Source organism: Ilyonectria robusta, assembly GCF_021365365.1.
Source record: "Ilyonectria robusta strain PMI_751 chromosome Unknown BGZ61scaffold_13, whole genome shotgun sequence".
Lineage (NCBI taxonomy): Eukaryota > Fungi > Ascomycota > Sordariomycetes > Hypocreales > Nectriaceae > Ilyonectria > Ilyonectria robusta.
In genome coordinates, this window is record NW_025764447.1 from 1,072,456 (window position 1) to 1,088,734 (window position 16,279).

The 16,279-nt window shown below is 55.8% G+C and overlaps 7 protein-coding genes across 7 annotated transcripts; 3 read left to right on the forward strand and 4 right to left on the reverse strand.

Moving 5' to 3' along the window:
- Positions 1-325: 325 nt before the first annotated feature.
- BGZ61DRAFT_534082 (kinase-like domain-containing protein) lies at positions 326-1,780 on the forward strand (the record flags this gene model as incomplete). Its single annotated transcript, XM_046254091.1, has 2 exons — positions 326-1,087; positions 1,148-1,780. The coding sequence occupies 2 exons, from the start codon at positions 326-328 to the stop codon at positions 1,778-1,780; spliced, it is 1,395 nt and encodes a 464-aa protein (XP_046102945.1).
- A 284-nt stretch (positions 1,781-2,064) lies between these two features.
- BGZ61DRAFT_454640 (von Willebrand factor type A domain-containing protein) lies at positions 2,065-5,943 on the reverse strand. The gene has a single exon (XM_046246257.1). The coding sequence runs from the start codon at positions 5,527-5,529 to the stop codon at positions 2,344-2,346; it is 3,186 nt and encodes a 1,061-aa protein (XP_046102946.1). The 5' UTR covers positions 5,530-5,943; the 3' UTR covers positions 2,065-2,343.
- A 2,377-nt stretch (positions 5,944-8,320) lies between these two features.
- BGZ61DRAFT_355783 (uncharacterized protein) lies at positions 8,321-9,740 on the reverse strand (the record flags this gene model as incomplete). Its single annotated transcript, XM_046240739.1, has 2 exons — positions 8,321-9,226; positions 9,690-9,740. 2 exons carry the CDS (start codon positions 9,738-9,740, stop codon positions 8,321-8,323), a joined length of 957 nt encoding a protein of 318 aa, XP_046102947.1.
- A 585-nt stretch (positions 9,741-10,325) lies between these two features.
- BGZ61DRAFT_454644 (uncharacterized protein) lies at positions 10,326-10,757 on the forward strand. Its single transcript, XM_046246258.1, has one exon. It carries the CDS (start codon positions 10,358-10,360, stop codon positions 10,535-10,537), a length of 180 nt encoding a protein of 59 aa, XP_046102948.1. The 5' UTR covers positions 10,326-10,357; the 3' UTR covers positions 10,538-10,757.
- Positions 10,326-11,865, forward strand: BGZ61DRAFT_454645 (uncharacterized protein). The gene is made up of 2 exons (XM_046246259.1): positions 10,326-11,238; positions 11,270-11,865. Exons 1-2 carry the CDS (start codon positions 10,639-10,641, stop codon positions 11,369-11,371), a joined length of 702 nt encoding a protein of 233 aa, XP_046102949.1. The 5' UTR covers positions 10,326-10,638; the 3' UTR covers positions 11,372-11,865.
- Positions 11,866-13,656: 1,791 nt separating this feature from the next.
- Positions 13,657-14,654, reverse strand: BGZ61DRAFT_548445 (uncharacterized protein). Its single transcript, XM_046255396.1, has one exon. The coding sequence runs from the start codon at positions 14,407-14,409 to the stop codon at positions 13,801-13,803; it is 609 nt and encodes a 202-aa protein (XP_046102950.1). The 5' UTR covers positions 14,410-14,654; the 3' UTR covers positions 13,657-13,800.
- On the reverse strand, positions 14,386-15,500 carry BGZ61DRAFT_454653 (uncharacterized protein). The gene is made up of 2 exons (XM_046246260.1): positions 15,018-15,500; positions 14,386-14,908 (listed from the first exon to the last, which is right to left on the reverse strand). The coding sequence occupies exons 1-2, from the start codon at positions 15,381-15,383 to the stop codon at positions 14,678-14,680; spliced, it is 597 nt and encodes a 198-aa protein (XP_046102951.1). The 5' UTR covers positions 15,384-15,500; the 3' UTR covers positions 14,386-14,677.
- Positions 15,501-16,279: the final 779 nt, after the last annotated feature.

Sequence of the window (16,279 nt, forward strand, 5' to 3'; positions counted from 1 at the left end):
TGGGGTTGCGGGACTCCAAAGCATCACGATCGGCCAAACATCCGACGTTATCCATCTCTCTCCAAGACCCAACCCATACGTGGATATCAGGAAGCAACATGACAAACTTTGGAGATGTGATGAAACCGTGTTTGCTAGACAAGAGCTTGAATGTCTTCATGCATGGTTAGTGACTCTAGAGAAATATATATTAACCTGCCCATCTCTCAGGTTAATCTCAACCTAGACACTCTCAGATCAACTTCATCATCTCTTCTACACTTTGTCCCAGGAGATATTTAATACCTCGGATACATACTACCCCCTGCCGTCGAATTTCGTCACAATGCCGGCTAAGAAGAAGACGCCCAGAGGCATATTTGCCCTGTTCCCAGATACCAAAGCCGGCAAGGTGGCTCTCAGTGCCAAGAAGAGCACTCACGACTTCTCAGTCCGGGAGAAACCATTATGGCAGAATCAACGCAATTTCGGGCGATCAATCCCAGTAAAGCTGCCTTGCCGGAACACCGACTTGACGCTCATCAGCTTCGGCCGTCGAGGTACTTGGAAGATCAAAGACGACAAAGTTGCGGACATCCAGTGTTCCTTTGAGATGCACAGGCTGACTGGCGAGATACTGTTGTACGATCGTTCTCCTGACGCCTCGACTGTGCTCTTGGGGGAAAAATCCACGGCCTTCTGGGGGTCTCCTCGCCGTGTCGTTGTCAACGACAAGATCAACCTCCAATTCGGATTTCCTGGTAGTGGTGTTGGTGGATTCCAGTGGACAATCACTTGGGCAAAAAATCCCCCCTTTCCGCTCATCAACGGCCCCCGTGGCCCATGTGGCATGTTACCTCGCACCATCTGGGAGCTTCCCGCAGACCGTTCTCGTTCTACTACGCTCCATACAAAAGGCATTTCCCAAGCGATGAGGGTCCTGCCAAGACGACTGATCGCCACAGGGCTGTCGAGTGACGTCTTCGAGGCCATCGATATAGACTCTGGCGGATACGTTGCCGTCAAGTACTTTCGCCTCCCACTGACGACCTGGGATCTTCGTCCTGAATTGGTCCGAATCACGAAGGAAATTGCCAGGCAGTCCCATGTAAGCTCTCTTCATTTCTTCAAGTCCCATGTGTTGGAACAGAACCTAACTTGCTAACAGCCTCACATAGTTGAATTCATCGGGGCCCAGCAAATCCCCCAAACCCCCGAAACCCCTCAAACCCTCAAAATCATCACGAGCCTCAAACAAGGTAACATCACAGACCTCAAAGAGTACTTCCGCGAAGACCTCTCTCGCATTAACACTCTTCTACACCACATGCTACAGGCGTTGGATTACCTGGCTGTCGAAGGGATTACTTACTGCAATGTGTGTCCAAAAAATATCCTGTACACAGAGCGTCCCGATGGTTCGTACAACTACCAACTTAACAATTCCAGTTTTGCTTGTATCGACAGAACCAATCGACTTCACCCCCCCAACTGCTGGTTTGTCGCTCCCGAGTTGAGGGGTGACCTGAGTAGGGACCACACCCTCAAAGCAGCCGTGTGGTCTCTATTTACGACAATTGTTTTCACGCTCGACCTCGGCCGCATTCAGGGCAGTTGTGCAAAAGGGTCCCCAATCTCCATCCCTGATGCAACCTACCACGCCGCTAAATTCTTTTCTGATCCCATCAAGGCAATGGCGGAGCCGTCACCCGACGCTCGCCCAACGGCCGGCGAGTTGCTGGACCAGGTCTTCGGAGGCGAGGGCCGCGCGATGCCACCACATCACAAAACTCTGGTCTAAACATGGCCAGGATTGGTGATGGCGCTGTGGCTTTGCGATTGTCAAGAATTCTTCGGCTAGCTGAAGAAAACACGTGAATTTATGGATTGTTGGCGTTTGGAACACACAGATAGTTTAGTCATTGACCTTTTGAGTACGAGGCGTTGTCGCAGTGTGGGGTCTGCTACGTTGCTATGATCTGGGAGGATATTGGATAGGCAATTTTGCGGAAACTTTCCAGATCTTACTTAGTCTATAAGCGGTAGGCTCAGGAAATTGACGGACAATTGAACAGACTAGTTGGATATTGAGGGATTCATTTATTACTGTCTCACTCACAATCTGTGTGTAGTATCAAGAGTTGCTATTCTAAAGAAGACGGGTTTCACAAACACTTGATATCATTCTGTTTATCTCAATCCATCCAAGGTAAGAAAAAAAGCAGTCAAATGTCATTCATCTGGTATATCATTTCCATGTGGCCTAATAAGCCGCGATTTGGGGTACATAACTATTCCAAGTCCCATCCCAAGCCCAATCCTAAACCATTAATCGTAAGAAAGCACCAAACCCAATTTCATCCCTCAAAATAGACTCTCAATCAACTTCTCTAACTCCTCCACACTCTCACCCAGCTGCTCCTCCAGCCAGGTCTCCGCCTTCTCAACCAACATCTCCCAGGCATCCTTCTCCGCCTTGAGGTTCTTCTTGAAGAACACTACGGCGCACATGGTGGCCAGGATGACGTCTCGGTCCGCGCGGCTGGCTACGGTATCAGGGAGGTTCAGCTTGGAGGCGGCCGCGGAGGTGACGCCCAAGACCTTCTCGAGCGTCCCGCTCCAGGACCAGCTTCCGACAAAGGTCTGGAGAGAGGTGAGGGTCTGCAGGGGGTCGGAAGTGTCGGGCGTCGGGAGGGAGGCTGGAGCAGAGGCTGGGGCAGGTGAGCTGGCCATGGAGAAGAGGCTTCGTCTTCTCGAGGCAGTGCTACTCTTCGTAGCCTCTAAAGCTGGAGTTGCATTTCCGATCCCCTTTTCATAGGACTCATCAGCTGCAGAGAATCCAGTTGGTTGGGCAGAGAGCATCATCATTCCCGGGGCGGCAGGTGGATGTGGAGGCGCGCTCCCGAATAGAGAGCCGGTAGCAGACGGCTTGGACATGAAAGGCGATGCACCATCGGCCGAGCAGGAAGCTGAATTTGAGCTTCCGAATCCCGATGCCTGTGTAGCATTTCCAAACAGTCCACCACCGGCTGCTTGCGGAGCATTTCCAAACAGTCCACCACCAGGTGCTTGCGGAGCACCGCCAAAGGCACCGCCGCCTCGGCCTCCGGAGGGCGGACCGCCAAACAACCCCTGGGACTGCATCATCTGCTGGGGCTGTATCATCTGTTGGGGCTGAGCAGAGCTGCCACCGCCGCCGAAGAGGTTCACGATCGGGCTGGCAAGGCGGCGAGCCAAGGGGGCCGGAGGGGGAGCACCGAAGCTGGCCATGGGCGCTGCCGACGACTTCTTCTTGCTTGAAAACATCGACGAGCCAAACATGCTGCCCGAGGACTTTCTAGCCGTTCGGGCAAAACCAACAGCCTGTGCGTTCAAGGCGGTAGCTGAGTTGACAAGGCTGTCCAGCCTCTCTCCCCGTTCCGTTACACGAGTGATCAACTCGTTCATGCTCTGAGCCGCTTTCTCCTTCTTGGGTCCGTCGCCGGTTGAGTCGTCGGACTCCTCGACAGCAACAAAGGAACACCACTTACCGCCAACTTGGTACTCAACGCCAAGCCGGACAGCCTCTCGCTCGACCATGTCCGAGAAGTAGCCCTCGTGCTTCTCCTTCAGGAGCTTCCCGGCCTCGTCCTTGGCCAAGGTGAGCCAGCCACGGCCCTCCTCGAGCTCCTTGACCTCCTTGCGGGCGGCGAGCTGGTGGATCGTGGTGGCCTTGTCAGCCAGGTTGACGATGGGGATCTCTAGCTCCAGGGGCCCGCGGGTGGAGGTGCCCCTGAGGATCACCGACTTGGGCTTCTGGGCCGGAGTGGAATCCGAGAGCAGGACATAGACGGTGGTTCGATTGAAGGGGAATAGGGGTGGGATCGTCGCGGGCGTCTGTAGATAGCGGGGGACGGTGGCGGTCGGGAGATGGTCGAATTTGGTGTCAAGGGCATTGGGAGCATCGGCCATCTCGGTATCGTCGTCCGCGTCGACACTGCTGTCAAAGAGGGAAATCTTCTCCTTGGGCTTCTTCTCCTCCTCTTTCTCAACGAGGGTGCGGATACTGAGGGCGTCCATGACTTTCTCGACCACCTCGAAATCATCGTCATCCTCAGTTTCCACAGCCTTGGTCTCGGACTTTTCGTACTTGATATCCAGTGTGTAATCAGTGATGTGGGGGAACAGGGAACCCTTGAGCATGCGAACAACCTTCTTGTCCATCTTTTCGTTGTCAGCAACCGTCTGCGAGAATCCGTTGCCGGCGCGGGCAACTCCCTCAATCAGAGCAGTGCTGGCACCGGATCCCACGCCAAGAGAAAAGACGCGGACAGCACCCTTGCTCTCGGTAACCTTTTCATTGACAAGTTCAAAGAGCCGGGCCTGGTCCCAGATGGCGCCGTCGGTGAGGAGGAAGACCTCGAGGTTCATATCCTTGTAGCGCCGTTCAACGGTGGCCTTGAAGGGTTCCACCATCTCAGTGCCACCATAATCGGCACCGAAAGTCGCGATGTGACGGACAGCTTCATCGAGAGACTCTTGGCTATAGGTCTTGGACTTGGGCCAGAGGAAGGTGAAGGAGGAGCCGAAACTGCAGATGTTAAACTTGACTCCGACCGGCAGGGACTTGAGGAAGATGTTGAGGGCGGCGACGAGGTCGGGGATGGTGCCGGACATGCTACCGCTGCGGTCACACAGGAAGACGATTTCAGGCTTCTCGGCGGGCAGCTTGAACTTGGGCACGAGCGTGGCCATGAGGGCGCGCTGGTTGGGGATGGTCGGGTGAGTCTCGACAAAGGCCGACGGCTCGCCCATCTTGGTGGCCACAACCTGAATCACAAATTCCTTGTCTAGGTTGGCCGCTCCCTGCGACAGCGTTGCGGATGCCTTGCGCAGTGAAGGCTCGGCAGATGCTGCTGCGGAAGTGGTGCCGATGCTCACGGAGATGGGGTGGGAGGGCGACTGGATGGACTTGATAGCAGAACCGTCAGGCATCTCAGCGTCGACGGTGATGGAGATTCCCTCTTCCTTGAACCAGGGATGGCTTGAGGACAGGCTTGAGGTGGCTCCGTAGCGAGGCGCTATCTGAGTAGGGATGGTGAAGCGGACGCCGTCAACTTCGGCATCGTGCTTCAGCTCGCCGAGGTAGGTGATGTCGACGGTGATCTTCTCGCCAGCGGGAACGTTGCCGATTGTGGTGGTGAAGACGTCGGCCGACTCAAGCGACTGCTCGAACAAACCGGCCGTCTCGCCACGAGCTGTAGCTTCCTCGTAGACCTGCTTGGCCTTTTGGCGCTCCTTGACGACGCCCTTGATCACACGGTCACCCACCGTGCAGGTGAAGGCGACCACGGAAACTCCATCGTAGAGGGGGAAGACGTATTTAATCTCGTCCAGGGCTTTGTCCTTGTTGGGGTTGGCAAATGTCTGGGTGAGGGTTGTACGGGATGTGGTGTCGAGGATGGTTGTGTGGACGTTGACTTTGACTTGGGGGAGAAACTTTTGGACGCTCTCCACCCAGATGAAGCATCCGCAGAAGGGAAGGGGTGCGACGTATGGTCTGCCAAACATGATGGCGGTTTTTGGGGGCGTTTATTAGAAAGAAAGACTGAAGGGTTCGTGTGGGCTGATGAGTTGGTGTAGATGGATCTCAGCGGCAGGGAGGTAGCTGTGTCGTTGAGTCAAGCGACGTGATGGATAACAAATCCGGGGTATCGATTCAGAGTGTGATGGAGATGTAGATGATGAAGAATGAAAGTGAAAAATGACGGACAGCACGTCGTTGATATAGTCGACGCTGCGCTGCACAGAGTGAATCAGTGATGTCGTCGATTTGAGGGGTTGTTTGTGCTAGTGCGGCTGAGGTGGCGGAGCGCTGGGCTGGGCTGGGCCAGTGAAGTTGAGATTACAGGGCTTGGTTAGCAGCGCAGTCGAGGCGGTTTTGCAGTCTGCCAGGCGGGCGGGGATAGAATGGATGGTTTGATTGATTGTTTGTGATGAGAAAGAGAGAAGAATAGATTGATCGGATTGGGAATTAAAGTCATGTTTATATGCCCTGCTGCTGCCTGTGTGTGTCTTCATCGCAAACAAAGGCCTAGATTGGATGCCTGGTTTGGTAGGACGTTGTAAGTGCTGTCCTTACCAAGCACCAACGCACTTCTCTGCCTGAGTCACCAGGTTCACCTACCACAAGCCTCTTGGCTTGCTCGACAACTGGCTGCCTATGCCACAAACCTTGCCAGCGACGCGCACAAACGGCGAGTTGAGGGCGTTTTTCCGTGCTGCTGCTTGCAACATGGCGTCTCGACCACGTCCCGTTAGTCACCGGCGGGCTGTTAGTGCGAGGGAGCCGACGCCTCAGCCAGCCTAACAGCTCGCATCCCTGTCGCTATCGCGGCGTGCGGGCTGTGAGTGGCCAGAGTGCAGTATGCCTTGTGGCCTGCTTTGTCATTGAGTGAGTGCCTGAATGCCCACGCTCCGTCCAGCGACGGTTGATTAGTTCTTAGCATGTGAGAGATCGCGTTCAATTCTAGCAAACTAGGCCAGATTCCTCTTCGGCGTGGCAGGCTGCCCTTTTCACTTGCGCCGCGCGCTGGACTACGGCGTCTAACCTGCTCCAGCCACTTCGAGACACCACAGCGCTGCTACTGCAGGGGAATTTCCGGTCCCCGGGCGGCCCCACGGATGCCAGTGACAAGCAAGTGGGGCTCCGTCCAGGCCGCTCCTCTGCTCTCCCGCATCACCACCGTCCCAACAATCATCATCGCAGTATGGCTCTTTACCCACCAAGATTCGTGATTTCAGGGCGTGTGCAAGCCCAATTATTTCTGCTCCAGCTTCAATTTCCCAACATCTTACCACCTTCGCCCGGGAAATAACACGGGCTTGCCACATTCTCCCCCGGATTCATCGCAATCTTATCGCCAGGCCATCATCAGAATCGATAAGCGACTACCGAACATCTCCTGTCATCTGCCAGTAACCACCCAAATCAACCATATCCAAACACTCGATAAATGATAAACGTAAATAATTCACGCACTCAGTCAATCCAGTGTTCCCGGCACTGACCCTTCTGCATCGTTGTGAATCTCGCTGTGCCCAACTGCCGAAAACCATCTCATGCACGTCACACCACAGCGATCCACTTAGCCGTGACGTCAGGAACCGCCACCACCTCTGATAGCAGCTCTATCCAGCCCGGATGTCCTATCACTCTGGGCAATGACAGTATTTGTGTCTCGGCCAATACAGATTCGTCGTTTTATAGTCCAGATATACTCTTTTGTAGTAGACGTTGACTCTCGTCAGAATGGCGAGTATACAGGTCCTCCCTCTCATCTGCACAAGAGCAAACATCTAATACTCATCCGTCACATTACATGAGAACAAAATCAATATTCAATTACAGTAAGGTTCCCAAAACCACATTGTGAGCTTAAAACATAAACACCAGGCTCAGACATCTCTTGACTCCATCATTCCCCTACCACCCACACCCACACAGCCATCTCCTTTCCACCCAACTTACAAACAACCACCTCCCATCAAGCATATCCCCCTTTCCATATTCCTCGCATACCCCCTCTGTTCGTCTCTGCAAACCCCCCACCCGCGCTTGAAAACAAACTTCCACCATCTACCCACTCCCCAAAACCCTCATCCCATCCCTTCACCAATTCCACCAACCCGACGGTCACCCGCCCGCGAAGATGCACCGTCTGGCCGAGAAGTGGAACGACCCTCTCCCCCCAGAGTCACCCCACGCGGCCCGGTCCCATGAGCCATGTGCCCGGGGCCGTGGCCCACCTACCGCCTGAGCGCCGGCCCATGGTGGTCTGACGTCAACCGGCCGTGGAGCCTCTATCACGCCAGGTCCTTGTGGCTGACATACGTCTGCCATGTGCTATGGCAGCCTTTCCAAAACTTGGTGCCGATATCGTCTTGTCGGTGGTTGACGCGTCCGATCGCGGGTGGGCTTCTAGGAACACCGACTTACACTGAGTTGCTACTGTATTTGGGTTCTCGTCGTATTCACTTCGGGTGCCATTTATTGGTGTTTTGATTCGGATCAGTTACTCTAAAGCTCTAGGCCCCATGTGTAGAAGCAGGAAATCACAAATCAAAAAATTCGTCTCCGGGAAACAAGATTAAGATTGGTATTGGATGGAGATTGTTATATACTATCAAAAACAGAATTCCTTCCCAAGTTTTGTCCCAAGGCCCGTAGGCCGACGCCTCCAAATGCGCCGATTGTAATGGCAAAATGCAGATTCTGTCCCTTTCCTCTTTGCGCCAGAAAACTCCAGGATATCATAATTCATAACACGGGAGTTATGATCCCTTTTCACGAGCCGAGTGTTTAAGCCCAGACTCCAGGAGGTGGCGCCTGATCTCGGCTCATGACGAGCATCTCGAATCCCTCGACACGATTCCGGAGCTGGTTGTTTTCCCGAGCAAGGCTCTTGTTCTGTTTCTCAAGGTGGGCAATGTACTCGGTGGCCTTGCTAAGAATGGTGGCCTTGTTGAGCTTGTGCGCGGGAGCGAGGCCGCCGAGATCCTCCTCACAGAGCTCGTCCTCGACGCCTTCGGGGGCCTGCTGCTCTAATCGGTGGACCATGACGCGAAGAGCGGGCACAGAGTCGCGGAGAGCGGCAATCTTGTCGTTGAGGTTTGTTCGGTAGCGTTTCTCGATCATGTTGTGGGCCGTCTTCTTAGGAGGCGAGCAGTGGCGGCGGGTGGCGGGAGGAGGCGAGGTGGACGAACGCGACGAGGCGCTGCCCGAGCCGGAGGACTTGCGCTTCCGCGAAGGATATCGGTTAGGCGCGTCCTTGGCATCCATGCTGTTAGACATAGGGTTGGTGGCGGTAGGCATGACGGAGTTTTGGAGCTGGTGAGGCTGAGGAGAGATGGAGGACATGGGGGTCTGGAAGAGAGGCTGGGTGTCGATGTCATTCAGGCCGACTCTGCCAAAGGGGACAGCATCAGTGATGGTGCCAGCGAGGTCGTTGGGGTTGATGGCGGGGCTGAGCTCCATGTTGTTCCGGGAGGGAATGGTAGAGAGGTTGATGCTGTCAAAGGACTCCTGCTTGGGGAGCGCGTCGAGGTCAGGAGATAGAGTAGCCTTGTCGTCCCAGCTGACCCACTCGTTGGCGACGGGAAGCTGGTAGGGGTTGGCAAAGACGGGCGACAGCGGAGAGTCGGGCGAGTGAGACGAGTCGCCGCTGAAGTCGGCTGGGTCGTAGAGCGAGATGGGAAGACCCAGGTTCTGAAAGGGGGGTTAGGTCTTGTTGACGAAGAGGTAATGGAGTGATGTAGAGAGTATATGGTGTGGCTTGTGGTGTGCTATGAGAGATGTGGTGGGGATGGTTGAGGGTTGGATAGAAGGATGGGATTGGGATTGAATCGGATAGGGTAGGATAGGATAGGATAGGACAGGATGGAATAGAATAGATGGGTGTGTTGGCGTGATGTTAAGAATGACAAGACAGAACAGGATAGGCTTGAGTCTTTGCAATGGCCTGAAGAGGAAGAGTGAGGTGAGGTGAGGGGGGAGGAGGGGAACATATGTGTGCCGTAAAAACGAGGCCCCAGACCAGGGTACGTGCAACCGCATACAAGAACGGGGATGTGATCGGTGGTAATGCGGACATGTGAATGGCAGAGGCGAGCGAAGGGAGATGGGAGGGGAGATTGGTTCTGGAGGGAAAGAGAGTTGATTGGCAGCATACCTGTTTCCGCTGCTGGGGGTGGTCAAAGTAGTCGAATGATACGTCGGCCATTGTGTCGAGAGTGAAGACGATGATAGACTGAGATGTGTCGATTGTTGCTCAGATATGGCTGGAGGCGGAGGTGGCTGTGGCTGGAGATGGCCAGGGGAGGTGTGTGTATATGCACGTGTGAGAGTACTGTAAGACAGCGTGCGAAGAAGGGGGGTGTAGATGTTGTGTAGGTGTGTGTAAGGTGTGTGAGTGGGGGGTGGGTATTCGTCGAGGAGGCGTTGTCTCGGTCCGGCGGAATAGATGATTAGGAAGAAGAAAGAGGATGATGATGATGATGATAAGATGGGATGAGTCGATGAGACGATGGATATGGGAAGAGGTAAATCTATTGTTGTCGTGGTTTAATGTGGTTCAAGGTGGTTCAAGGTGGTGGTTGCTTGTCGAAAAGACGTTGGGAGTCCAAGGATATCAGACGGTCGGTGGTGCGTAGATGGCAATGGTGGGGAGAGTCTCGAGTGATGTATTCAATCAGTGCATAACCACCAACGGGATGATGGGCAGACACTTGGATGGCGAGACGGGGCGAGCGATATATAGCTTGGCCCAACGTGGGCGGCGGGCTCGCGAGCAGAGGGCCGCAAGGGCAGCCAAGGGCAACAAGGGCACCGGTGTGGTCCATGACTCCATGCTCCATGCTCCATGCCATGGGCTGCGCAGCAGTTGGCGGCGCAAAGGTGAGCGAGCGAGCGAGAGCGCCCGATGAATCTGGCCCGCGTCGTATGACAGGCCGGTCGACTGGGCGGGGGGTGCCGAGCTTGGCGTGGTGCCGGGGCGGTACGAGCAGTGGACGATATTGAGACGAGGAGACGAGAAGACGAGAAGAGGAAAAGACACCCCCTGTCGGTTGGTCCCTGAAGAGAGAGTCGACTCCTCCTCTTCCCTCTCTCTCTCTCTCAATATGGTCCCCGGCTGCGTGGCAGTGGACGTGGCATGGGACATTGGCGACGAAGACGACGACGACGGAGCCAACGGGAGAGACAAGAGACAAAGTGTGTGTGTGTGTGTGTGTGTGTGTGTGGGCGTGGGTGTGGGCGTGAGACTACTACGTACCTACACTATCCCCATCCATATGGGCGTGGGCCTCAAAACGACAAGAGGGCACCGACGGACATGGGAGACCGCCCGCATCCACCCAAGAGCCACCACCACACACCAACACCAGCCTGGACCATGGGAATCTCTCGACATGCCATGGGCAATTGGATGGGGACTCGGCGCGTTTCCAGGGATTCCATGGGATGTTTTTTTTTTTCCTCTTTGGCCCTCTACGCTTTTTCCAGGGTCCCCCCCCCCCTCCCTCCTCGAAGCTCCCTCTTTTCGGGAGACCGGGGTTTGGGAGGGTGTCCCGCTGCCCGGCCGCCGCCAGGGGAGGGGGGTGACATCTCTCTCTCTCTTTTTTCCCCTTGGCCCTCTTGTTCGGCTTTTTTTGCTTTTTCTCTTTGCTTTTCGTGCCAGGTCGAATCGCCGATGCGTGGGAGGCGAGAGGGGGGAGCCCGGCGTGGGGAGAGACGGCCCAGATGCAGGTCAAGCGGTTTCTGGGGGGGGCCATATTATGTCACATTGAGTATTCACAAAGTTCATCTACGAGCAGTCATATGGCCCTCGCCGAAACGCAAAGGATGCAATTTTGAATTGGAGGCACTCATGTTGGTTCGCGGCGCGGATATACGGTTCACCAACACCCATCACCCCCCTTGGATCAGGGCTCTTTGCAAACTTGATCAGCTCTGACAAACCCGCCTCGAGGTCTCACTCTGTCTCAGAGCGCAGCCGCGTGGTGGAGAGGCCCTCCCTTCCGGCGCAGGGATCATTCTTGCAGCATCGTACGCACGTAAAGTCGGTGATTGACAGCTGCACGCTTTTCGTGCATCGCTGGCTCCCCCCCCGGACGGCCTGGTGGCGGTCGCGGGGGGAGAAGAAGGGCTGGTTTTGTGCACGGCATCGCCGGGCTGGTTGTGCAGTGGGGGAAGCTTGAGGCTGGTGATGTCTGAGATTGGGACGGCGAGAAAACAGCAGACTGTGGTCTTGTTTTTTTTCTTTCTTTTTTTTTCTCATTTTATACAGTGTGACAGCCAAGTAAGAAGTGGCTTGATGCAAGAAAAATAAACATTCATATTGCGTTGCTTCGTCCATTCTTCCTTTCCCCGTCGCTACACGTCGTCTCCCCTCCTCCCACGGCCGTGTACCTGAACATGCAACTTTGAATGACACTGACTGCCCAGTTAGGCAATCACGGAAACGACCCAATCACGCGCGCCGATGGAATCATCTCCCCTCCCCTGGCTAGGCGGGACTCACCGTGGGGACCCTCTGATCGCGAGTCGTGGGATGCAGCACCGACCATGATGAATGACTGACAGCTCTTTGTGATGCCCTTCCGCTGAGGTCGATAAACACGAAGGCGGCCATGGCCATGGCGGTAACAGACAAGCCATACCATTGCCAATTGCTATGAGCACAAACGGCGAGCACGAAACAAAAGAAAAATAACCGTCATGGGATTATTTACATACCCAGCTCAATCAATGCCTCTGCATCGCTTCTCCAAAGCCACATCCCACCCAAAATACCTTCAGCCCCCCATTCACCCCGTCATTAACACCGGCCCTGCACAGCACCAGCACACCCCCCACCCCCCTCCCCCTCCCCCGGCCCATGGCAAATACGCATAACCGCACAAAGTAGGGACAACACAGCAAGAGAACAGAGAAATGCGATCCCGACGCCAGATCCCGAAACATTCCACAACGTCCCAGCGGCCAGCAAAGCCAGCAGCAACAAGCGGCCCGCACCACGGCGGCTGCCCATCGCCGCTGGCCGCCGGAGTCCAAACTGCCCACCATGCCGCTCTCGCCGCCTCTCGGCCGCACTGACCGCCATAACCATCGAGATTCACTCGGCCGCACGCCCAGCTGGTTGTCGTAGTGTAGTAGTGTAGTGTATGGCGCCGCCTCTTGCTACGTCGTAGGCACATCCGGCTGGCGTTCCGCGGACAACAGGTGGCGGCGCGCGGCGGCTTTTCCGTGGGTTGCGCCAAGTGGTCGCCGGACTGTTGCGCTTCTCTCTGACAGCGGCCGGGGAAAGCAGACCAGTAACAACATGCAGAAGGCCGAGAAAACAACCAAGCCCAGCAAAGCAGACTCAAGCCATTGGATTAATGGCGGCCAATCAGCAAGGTTGTGATTATGACAGGGAGCGATGCCGAATCTCGAGCACAAAATCCCAAAGTGGCTTCTCCTCATCAGCATCAGGGACAAGTCCAGATGCAAATTCACAACTGCCATCACTATCACCGCGCATAAGGCTACCTACCCCTCCCATCCAGCAAGAATAAGAAAAGAGTACGGAGTAGTGCTACACAATTAGTCCAGATATTCCCCCCCCCCCTCATCGCCAAAACACGAAAGCCAAGCAAGCAAGCATAAACCCGCCCCTGCTCCTCCTCAGCTAGATCGGAAGGATACGTACCGCGCATCAATCCATCATCTCGATCCCCTCATCCCCGTCCCCGTCCCCTGCTCCGGCAACAGCCCAGCTCCGCGGGTTCGTCGTGACACCGGGCATCTGGTTTGCGAATGGAGACGTCGTCGTGTAGTGCCAGGCACAGCGTAGTGCCCGCCGCCGGGGAAGGCAAGAGGAAACCACCACAGACGGGGCCTCACATGGACAAACCAGGCGGCTCTCTACTGCTACCTACGTACCTAGTAGGTTGTAAAGGCGCCCCTCCCCTCCCCCCCAAAAGCGTTCGACATGTGTCAAAAGTGGCCTGATCATCCGATGGGCTCCCAAACAGCCCATTCCAGTCCACCAGCACCAGCGCCCACCCGGAAAACGCGTGAGCGGAGAGGGCCGGGACGGACGGGCCACCGTACGGCCCCGCGAGGATTTGTCGCGAAAATGCGCACAGCTAGACGCAATGTCACGGCGCCGCGTGTTTTGGCGCCGCGGGTACCTGGCAGCCATCTCGAGAAATTATCGTCCAACCGTCCCGGCCGCTTCTCGAACCCGTATCGGCTCCGTCCTCGGGCCATGTGATCGGAAACACAATGGGACGGTTTTGCTACCACAGCCTCGCAGGCGAACGGACGGCACTCGCCTCCGCCAGATGAGGATGAAGCCCACGGCGACAAAAGAACAGCGGGGCGGTGACGGTGACGGTGACGCTTATGGAGCGCACTGCCGGTTCATAGGATACAGTTACTCGAAACGTCGCTCCGACGCGGGTGAGGGCTTCCATCCGGCCTTCCATTCTAGCAAGGGTGGGTGGGAATGGCAGACTGAGGAGGGCACTTTGATGCCGGCGGGTAACGGGAGCGCGTCTCAGACAGAAGCAGACAACGAAAAGGCCGGCGCATGGGGGTGAAATGTGCCCATTGTGCGGCGGAATTGGGCGACGATGGGGCCAACGCCCATGGGAACCGTGCCATTCCCACCATGGACCTGCCAGCTTCCGCATCTTGTTCGTTTGTTCTGCCGTGGTTTCCATCATTTCCATGGGCTTTTTCTGCTTGCTGGCCGTCGCTGTCGTCATCCCGGAATCCCGCCAGTCTGGGATCCCGAGTACGAGGCCGATGGATGACGGCCCCCCCAATGGTGCTATATGGCCTTGTTCACCTCGCCGTGTGAGTGTAGTATAGTTGGGACGGTTCGGCGGCGCAACGCCGTCCATGGTTTAAACAACACGCAATGCGCGCAAATCGTACCTTACTCACCCGTCGTTCCTCGTACATCGTATGAATAATCGCAACCTCTATTCTCACCGCGACTTACTCCCTACCCGCCTTTGCATGGCAACTCAGCATCGGACCCGATGAGTCCGATCGTCAATCTCGCTCAGCTAGCCGCCTGGTCCAAGCTGCTTGTCGCTTGTCCGTCTGTCTCTCACCCCCCCTCCCTCCCTTCATGCTGGCGCGCGCGTGTGTCCCGGCCGTGCTACGCTACACTGAGTGTGTCTCTACACCCCCGGGCCTAGAAGGCGGAAATACGGAACGTAGCGAGCTGCCAGTAAACTTGGCCCGACTGTCGCTGAGGGCTGAGCGAACAGGGCCGCCATGTGCGTTTTCCAACGGCCCTGCAGGCAGCGGGCCGGGTCGGTTATCCCACTGTCCACTGTCCTCAGCTCCAGCACTAGATGGACTATTGAGGTTGTACTGCGTGGTGCTATGTAGGTACGAAGTACTTCCCCCCCAGATCTCCATCTTGGGGTTGCCTGGTTTTACTTTTTCCGTTTGAGCCATCGGGCGCCTTTTTACTTTTTTTCTCATCGGGGCCTTGCAGCTTGCTTTTTCCCCGGCCGGCTGTCAAGCATCTGGGATCCCACATCGCATCGGTCCCCGGCAGTCCAACCGCCGCGCAGAAACACCAACGGTAGAAAGTACCTACCAACACACTCAAAGCCAACCGTACAACATGTCCCTTTTCGTCCACTCGTGTCCCCCCTTTTCCCCTCGTAGATGTGGGGATGATGCGCTCGGCAACGGGGCCGCATCGTCTGGTTATCCCACTCAGCCAACACACGGTCGCGGCAGCACAGACTATCGATATCTGACAGCTCAAGCGCATCATCGAGATTGCCTCGCCTACACAGCACATAATACGTCCTAGTACTACGTACGTGCCCCAGCTGTGGATGCCGTCCCTCATCTCCCTCGCTTGGCCATCCTCGCCCTATCACTTGTCTCCCGCCGTTCGATAATCGTCCTCTTCAGCCCTTCCGGCGGCCATGTCCGATCGCCAACGACGCCAGAAATCCTAAACCCTGGTGAAGCAGAGGCCCTGCGACGCTCCGAGCCCCCCGCCTGCCAGAAAAAAACGACACGTTCCTCGAGCGGTTCCGCGTACTAGACTTTCTCACCAGAGCGGCATTATCTGCTATAGTGCGCCCCCATTCCCACGCGCCCTCCCGCCCCGTAGATTTGGTGCGGCTGCAATACATGCGAGATGAATCGTTTCCCCCCCATCGAACGAGTGAGCGGCTCTAGATGTCATGTCCCATGATGTCAGTTGAAATTACCGCCCTCGTCCCTGTCCCAGAGCGAGGGCCTTCTGACCCAAAGGCAAGCCTGCCCTGCCTTGTCACAGCCTTTTTTGAAGTTCCCTTTTTTGGGGGGGCACTTTGCCTTGCCAATTCACCCCTGTCTTCATCTTGGGACGCCCGCATCTTGGCCCACATCTCATCGAGATACGTACGTATGGGAAAAGAGACCCTCCCTGCCCATGTAAAAGAGAGGCAAAAGCTAACGGCCTGGCCCACGGCCAGGTCCACGGCCAAAACCCTCTTTACCGGCCGACGGGAAGTCACTACGGCGACCTATCGAGTGGGACAACAACAACAACAACGACAACACAATTTTAACAATCGACCGTTGGAAGTTGACAGATTCCACCTGTTCTGTCTTTCGTACTGCGCACGGCATTGAGCGGCAGCGCATGCGGCCAAATCCTTTCGGATGCCCATTTCCATGGCTACAAGTTCCAGACCGAGGAAGCCGAGCAGACCGAGACCCCGTGTGTCTCTCCGGTCCTCCCATTTAACTTAT

Bases quoted from the DNA above. Each gene is read 5' to 3' on its own strand.
- BGZ61DRAFT_454653 (XM_046246260.1), bottom strand. From the start codon at position 15,383: ATGAGGGACGGCATCCACAGCTGGGGCACGTACGTAGTACTAGGACGT. The intron at 14,909-15,017 runs CTGCAAGGCCCC...AGTACTTCGTAC, and splicing joins CCGGCCGGGGAAAAAGCAAG to CTACATAGCACCACGCAGTA.
- BGZ61DRAFT_454645 (XM_046246259.1), top strand. From the start codon at position 10,639: ATGGTCCCCGGCTGCGTGGCAGTGGACGTGGCATGGGACATTGGCGAC. The intron at 11,239-11,269 runs GTGGGGAGAGAC...ATGCAGGTCAAG, and splicing joins GCGAGAGGGGGGAGCCCGGC to CGGTTTCTGGGGGGGGCCAT.
- BGZ61DRAFT_454640 (XM_046246257.1), bottom strand. From the start codon at position 5,529: ATGTTTGGCAGACCATACGTCGCACCCCTTCCCTTCTGCGGATGCTTC.
- BGZ61DRAFT_548445 (XM_046255396.1), bottom strand. From the start codon at position 14,409: ATGGACGGCGTTGCGCCGCCGAACCGTCCCAACTATACTACACTCACA.
- BGZ61DRAFT_454644 (XM_046246258.1), top strand. From the start codon at position 10,358: ATGACTCCATGCTCCATGCTCCATGCCATGGGCTGCGCAGCAGTTGGC.